This window comes from Gobio gobio (genome assembly GCF_949357685.1).
Source record: "Gobio gobio genome assembly, chromosome: 23".
NCBI classification, from domain to species: Eukaryota; Metazoa; Chordata; class Actinopteri; order Cypriniformes; family Gobionidae; genus Gobio; species Gobio gobio.
The window spans coordinates 862,501-870,000 of record NC_137119.1 but is presented as its reverse complement, the minus strand read 5'-3'; the positions used below and the strand labels follow the sequence as shown (position 1 = coordinate 870,000).

The 7,500-nt window shown below is 41.9% G+C and overlaps 1 protein-coding gene across 6 annotated transcripts in view; it reads right to left on the bottom strand.

The window, feature by feature from the left end:
* Positions 1 to 7,500, bottom strand: part of dnajc13 (DnaJ heat shock protein family (Hsp40) member C13) — a 119,401-nt gene that overhangs the window by 40,878 nt on the left and 71,023 nt on the right. For all 6 annotated transcript variants that reach the window (XM_079805939.1, XM_079805936.1, XM_079805937.1 and 3 more), the window contains 8 exons: positions 6,706 to 6,790; positions 6,467 to 6,621; positions 6,328 to 6,373; positions 6,065 to 6,219; positions 3,305 to 3,506; positions 3,100 to 3,215; positions 1,566 to 1,644; positions 1,351 to 1,486 (listed from right to left, as the gene is read on the bottom strand). In XM_079805939.1, the coding sequence (XP_079662065.1) occupies positions 1,351 to 1,486; positions 1,566 to 1,644; positions 3,100 to 3,215; positions 3,305 to 3,506; positions 6,065 to 6,219; positions 6,328 to 6,373; positions 6,467 to 6,621; positions 6,706 to 6,790 (974 nt within the window). The remainder of the gene's footprint in view (positions 1 to 1,350; positions 1,487 to 1,565; positions 1,645 to 3,099; positions 3,216 to 3,304; positions 3,507 to 6,064; positions 6,220 to 6,327; positions 6,374 to 6,466; positions 6,622 to 6,705; positions 6,791 to 7,500) is intronic.

Sequence of the window (7,500 nt, the reverse complement as noted above, 5' to 3'; positions counted from 1 at the left end):
CGATTCGCGCGAAGGTGGACGCTTGAACATTTGGAGTTTACTCGCTTCATTCGCGCGTGACATTCACTGCACATCAGGCGTGATTCTCCTCATGGGCGGAGCTTCTGCCAGCGGCTCGTCTCGTTGAGAAATGTCTGACATGGGCTGTGTTTACACGTCTTTTTTTTGTTAAAATCTACTGTTAATGTGTGACAAAACGTAGTTTTAAGACTTTTCAGTCGATAATGTAGTAGTTTAAAGCTCAAATCAGTGGTTTATTTATATACAGAGTGCCTATTTGAACATGTGATCTGGTGTGTGTGTGTGTGTGTGTGTGTGTGTGTGAGTGTGTGTGTGTGTGTGTGTGTGTGTGTGTGTGTGTGTGTGTGTGTGTGTGTGTGTGTGTGTGTGTGTGTGTGTGTGTGTGTGTGTGTGTGTGTGTGTGAGCTCCAGTGGATCAGTGGCGCTCATTAACCCGGTGAGATCAGCCTTTCCTCAGCCAGTCCTTCTGCCGCTGGCTCTGATGTCTCTGTGGCGGCTCCAGATATAATTCGTCTTGTAACGGCTGATCTTTGCTCTCATGGATCTATAATTTGTTCCCTGGCAAATCGTTTAGACTGAAGGCAAAGAGAAGTTTCATTACTTTATATTTTTAGGCTATAACTGTACGTTGCAGTTGTAACGTTAGCCGACTAGCACTGACTTTGAATGTTTGAGTGAATTGTTTGCTTTATTTCATGTGTAGCTTATTATACCTTTTACTTATACTTTTGTATTATTGATCAAACATAAACTTGCATTTAACAAAAAGAGACTGTGTTGTGTTTCATGTCATTTAATGTTATCACAGTGATAATCATATTGTCTGAACCAGATATTAATATACAGATTTTCTCCTCGTTGTCACTACTAGAGCAAGCTCCTGATTGGTTAACGCGGCGCGAAATATCCGCCAAAGTTCAGATTTTTCAACTTGAGCGAATGGCGCGTTCAAAACGCTCAATTCGCGTCCTTCGCACCGCCTCAATCGCGCGAATCGCGCTGCAGAATGCCATTTCACGTCTCTGCATTGACTTAACATGTAAATCACTCGTGCGAATCGCGTTCGGTGTGAACACACCATAAGAGCTTTGAGTCTCATTAGCTTTAATGAAGATGATTGTGTTTTTGAGCATCTAAGACGTAGCCTATTTTCAGAAATTCAGGGCTCTACTTCTCATTTCTGCTGTTGAGAGGAAAGTGCAGCACATATTCATCTAAGCATCGCTCTCAGACTCATGATGATTGGCTAACAGTAAATCAGTGGTGTCTCAAACACTAGAGCGAGCAGAAGTGTGTGTATCAGGGCCTTGAGCGTGAGGTTCGTCTGACCCTGCTTGTGTCTGTTGAACAGGATGCTCTGGGCTTTGAGGATCAGGATGATGTTCTCGGGGTCAGGGCCATCCACGATCCGGGCCGATTTAGTGCACAGGAACTCGTAGGCCTTGTTCACCTTCTCAAACATGTCCTGAACACACACATGGTCCAGGTTATAGATTCTCACATGGCTTTGCTCACTGATAATGAGGCGGGGCGGGAACACTCACCCTGCCCTCGGGGTTCTTGTCTGGATGGTATTTCTGAGCCAATCGGAAGTAAGCTTTCCTTATTTTACTCTCTTCATGCCTTAAACACACAAATCACAAAGATTACAAACAAAAGCACTACTGTTCGACATTATACTGTCATATACACTCACCTAAAGGATTATTAGGAACACCTGTTCAATTTCTCATTAATGCAATTATCTAATCAACCAATCACATGGCAGTGTCTTCAATGCATTTAGGGGTGTGGTCCTGGTCAAGACAATCTCCTGAACTCCACACTGAATGTCGGAATGGGAAAGAAAGGGGATTTAAGCAATTTTGAGCGTGGCATGGTTGTTGGTGCCAGACGGGCCGGTCTGAGTATTTCACAATCTGCTCAGTTACTGGGATTTTCACGCACAACCATTTCTAGGGTTTACAAAGAATGGTGTGAAAAGGGAAAAACATCCAGTATGCGGCAGTCCTGTGGGAGAAAATGCCTTGTTGATGCTAGAGGTCAGAGGAGAATGGGCCGACTGATTCAAGCTGATAGAAGAGCAACTTTGACTGAAATAACCACTCGTTACAACCGAGGTCTGCAGCAAAGCATTTGTGAAGCCACAACACACACAACCTTGAGGCGGATGGGCTACAACAGCAGAAGACCCCACCGGGTACCACTCATCTCCACTACAAAGAGGAAAAAGAGGCGACAATTAGAGTCCAAGAATTTGGCGTAAACAGAATGAGAACATGGATCCATCATGCCTTGTTACCACTGTGCAGGCTGGTGGTGGTGGTGTAATGGTGTGGGGGATGTTTTCTTGGCACACTTTAGTGCCAATTGGGCATGGTTTAAATGCCACGGCCTACCTGAGCATTGTTTCTGCCCATGTCCATCCCTTTATGAGCACCATGTCCCCATCCTCTGATGGCTACTTCCAGCAGGATAATGCACCGTCACAAAGCTCCAATCATTTCAAATTGGTTTCTTGAACATGACAATGAGTTCACTGGACTAAAATGGCCCCACAGTCACAAGATCTCAACCCAATAGAGCATCTTTGGGATGTGGTGGAACGGGAGCTTCGTGCCCTGGATGTGCATCCCACAAATCTCCATCAACTGCAAGATGCTCTCCTATCAATATGGCCAACATTTCTAAAGAATGCTTTCAGCACCTTGTTGAATCAATGCCACGTAGAATTAAGGCAGTTCTGAAGGCCAAAGGGGTCAAACACAGTATTAGTGTGTGTTCCTAATAATCCTTTAGGTGAGTGTATATATAGTGTTTATTATAAATAATCTTAAGAATAGCTTCATCTCTTCTCTGATGGCGAGGGCAGGGCCACCTGTCACTCACATGAGATCGACCAATAGCAAACCACAACCATCCAATCAATTCCCCACAGACACACTCAAGCCCCGCCCTACATTTGTTCTTGTTTGTCAAGCGATTAACTCGATATACGGCACACTAAAGGAGAGGACTAGCAGGTCGTGTACAAACATGGCCTCTAATAAACGAGCAGGTGCAGCAGAAGGGACTCACTGTCCTTGTCCTTTTGGCAGGTTCAACACCTCATAGGCATCATCCACCGACATGGAGGGCGGCTTCTTCTCCACCTCTCTCTTCCACGCGTCCAGAGTGTCCTTTAACAGCTTCACCTGTAGGGGGCGGCACAATTACAGAAGCTCACTTCATGACACACAGGAAGGGAACTGGAAAACGGACACATGCGTGTTGATGAGCGTACAGGGTCTCGAATGGGCCAGTTGGGGAAGCGGTTGGAGTCGCACAGATGGCGGAGGTAATAGATGTTGCAGAAGAGCTCGTTGTCCAGCTGAGGGAAGCTGACCACTGGGATGGGGCAGTACTGGTACAGCGCTCGAGTGTTGCTCTGCAGACGAGGAGAGAAGTCTGCCAGGTGAGCCGCGATCTTCTCGATCATCATACGCCTGCACACAGAAGAACGTCTGAGTCCAGAGAGAACCAGCAGAGCATGATGGGCAGGATTCACTGAGCCTTTAACTGCTACAGTACATGTGTTGTGTATAAAACACGGGTCAGGTCAGGACAGGTTTGGTGGACATGGGTAATTAAAGGGTAAGTTCACCCAAAAATGTAAATTGTGTCATTAATGACTGAGCCTCATGTGGTTGGACACCCGTCAGACCTCCGTTCATCTTCAGACACAAATGAAGATATTTTAGTGTAAATCTGATGCTCTGAAAGGCCTCCATTGGCTCAACTTTACACTCTCAAGACCCTTAAAAGACACTAAAGACTAAAGTTACTAAGTCCATCTCACTACAGCGGCTCTAAAATAACTTTATGAAGACGAGAATAGTTTCTGTGCGCAAAAAAACCCCCTAAATAACGACTTATATAGTGATGACGATTTCAAAACACGGCCTCATGAAGCTTCGAAGCGTTATGAATCAGTGAGTCAATTCATGATTCGGATCGCGTGTCAAACCGCCAAACTGCTGAAATGTGGCGATCCAAACTGCTGAATCGACTCACTGATTCATAACGCTCTGAACCGCTGAATCGACTCACTGATTCATAACGCTCTGAACCGCTGAATCGACTCACTGATTCATAACGCTCTGAACCGCTGAATCGACTCACTGATTCATAACGCTCTGAACCGCTGAATCGACTCACTGATTCATAACGCTCTGAACCGCTGAATCGACTCACTGATTCATAACGCTCTGAACTGCTGAATCGACTCACTGATTCATAACGCTTCGAAGCTTCATGAGGCCGTGTTTTGAAATCGGTCATCTCTATATAAGTCGTTATTTAGGGTTTTTTTGTGCACAGAAACTATTCTCGTCTTCATAAAGTTATTGTAGAGCCGCTGTAGTGAGATGGACTTTGTAACTTTAGTCTTTAGTGTCTTTTAAGGGTCTTGAGAGTGTAAAGTTGAGCCAATGGAGGCCTTTCAGAGCATCAGATTTACACTAAAATATCTTCATTTGTGTCTGAAGATGAACGGAGGTCTGACGGGTGTCCAACCACATGAGGCTCAGTCATTAATGACACAATTTACATTTTTGGGTGAACTAACCCTTTAATAGGGCTGGGTATTGACACAAATTTCACAATTTGATTCGATTTTCGATTCTTTTCGATTCAATTCAATATGGATTATTTTGGATATGTATCAGGTATAATACATGGAACATTTTCTCAAGGAAAACTAATTTCTGAACTAATTTTGTAAACTATGGGAGTCGGTTGATACTACATTAGCCTAGGTAAAAATGAACTGATTTGTATACAAACACTTAAATGACACTAAATTATGTTTTTTTTATATAATAATTAGGGCTGTCAAAAGATTAATCGCGATTAATCGCATCCAAAATAAAAGTTTGTGTTTACATAATATATGTGTGTGTACTCTGTTAATTATTATTATTATTATATAAATACACACACATTCATGTATATATTTAAGAAATATTTGCCTGTATATACATTTATATAATCTATAATATATATAAATATAAATGTTTTATATATAAAAATAATATTTTTTTCTTAAATATATACATGCTTGTGTGTGTATTTATATATAAATAATAATTAACAGAGTACACACACATATATTATGTAAACACAAACTTTTATTTCGGATGCGATTAATCGCGATTAATCTTTTGACAGCCCTAATAATAATACATTTTTTATAAAAAAAATACACATTTAAAGGGTGACTGTCATAAAAACTTGCAAGATTTATTAAATATTGAAGAACATTGACAATGAATATCCTATGTAATGGTGCATATAATTAGCAAAATGCTCCTCTCTAGAGTTAACGAGTTTATGGACACTGGATATGGTAAATGTGACGTTACGTGACATTGTTTACTTGTAAGCCGTTTTACTGACGTCTTTCTGCGGTTGAAACACTGATTGAGCGATTCTATGTGACATAATACAGATTTCAGTAAGTTGTCCTGTATCTTTAACACACGTTCAGAAGCTCATTCGTGTTTATTTCGCGCTGTTACTGGTATAAAAGCGGAAGAGAAGATCAGCTCATGTTTGCTCCACTGCTGCTTCTCTTGAGCCAAAACCGTATTTATGTTTTTGAATTTCATTAAAAAAAAATAGACTAATCGATTCTTGAATGATTTAAGAATCAATATTGTTTTGTAAAAGTGAGAATCGATTAAAATCGAGAAATCGATATTTTTTACCCAGCCCTAGTAATTAATACTGAAATTAATTACATGCATTTACTGTATTTTTAAAGTACAAAATATGTAAGTATCCAATATGTGCATCGTATCAAAGATCAATGTAAATGTCAGCACACAGCAGTTAAAGACACTTGATATAAAGTGTGCCCCTTTAATAGTGGTAATGTTTAGCATTCATAAAACATTTTGAGAAATGCACGTGTGTGACAGAACACATGTGAAGCATAAAAAGACACAAAAGTACAAGCACAACCACAGAACAGGAAGTCCAGAAAGAGAAAGAGCCGTTTAACCTCATCTCGTTGCTCCAGATGGCTTCAGGCGTGTCAAACTCGCCCAAGAAAATCTCAGAGAAACGCTCCGCCTCGTAATTCTCCAGGTAACACACCATGGCCTCGGGCAGCATCGGGCCCAACACACTCCTCTGAACCAGGTCCAGGCCTTTAGCCTGCGAGGGTCACACACACACACACACACACACACTCTCAGAATGAAGATCAAGAGTTCTACTGTTATGGTTTAAAATGTATTTCGTGAGAGGTGAAGCTTTACGAACCTCCTCTGATTTAAAGGCTTGTTTCAGGTGAGTGTACTTCAGGAAACTACACAGGACAAAAGCACACACACACACACGTTAGCAAAAGCATGATTAGCATGTCTCTCTCATTAGCCTGACATGTGTTGTGCTGGCGTACCGTGCCACGGGCAGCACGTTGGAGCCGGTGTACATCATGATGAAGAAGAAGACTCCGGTGAGGTAGAGCCGCTGCAGGTTAGGGTTATCCTGCATCACCAGGTACAGCAGGTTGGCCACTTTCTCCACCAGGATGGGGTCAAAGGTCAAGAGCAGCTGCCAATGACAGGAGAGGGAAGATTAGAGTCAGGCTGAGGTGGCTCGTCCGCAGGTGGGCAGTGTGTGTGTGTGTGTGTGTACCTGGACGATGTGAGGCAGGCAGGTGCTGTCACTGATGAGCCTCTTCACCTTCGGTAAAGGCCTGATGATGGCGTTATCCTGGTCCCTAAACACACACACACACACACACACACACACACACACACATCAATGCTGAGCTGTTGTATAATCACATAAATAAATGTATATTTAACACTCTGGGGTCAAAAATGACCCAAAGCATTTTATAATAAAAAATCGTAGCTTCATCGGAATGGTCCGAAACTTGGTGACTTTATTGGTACTTGGTATATGAACACACAAACAAATTTACAGGATTTGAAAAGTCTAAGTGGTCGTAAAAAAAATATTCACACTCAGGACCTTCGGGTCAAAAATGACCCCCATAGGAAATGAATGGGAAATTGGCAAAAATATGAAAATAGAGTTTTTTTGTGCGTACAATCTACAAATCCAGAGTGCAAAACAGACAAAAATACTCACACACACAAAAACACAATAAGCTTTTGGAATGGCACGCATTCATTTGTGTGTGTGTGTGTCTGTGTGTGTGTGTGTGAGTTTTTTTGTCTGTTTTGCACTCTTGATGATTTAGAGATCTTCACTGTTGAGTGCTTTTTTTCTGCATCCTGGCTGATTTGTAGATTGTATGCACAAGAAAACTCTGTATTTTCATATTTTTGCCAATTTCCCATTCATTTCCTATGGGGGTCATTTTTGACCCGAAGGTGTGTGAATATTATTTTTTACGACCACTTAGACTTTTCAAATCCTGTCCCCATTTTTTTGGGTGTTCATATACCAAGTACCAATAAT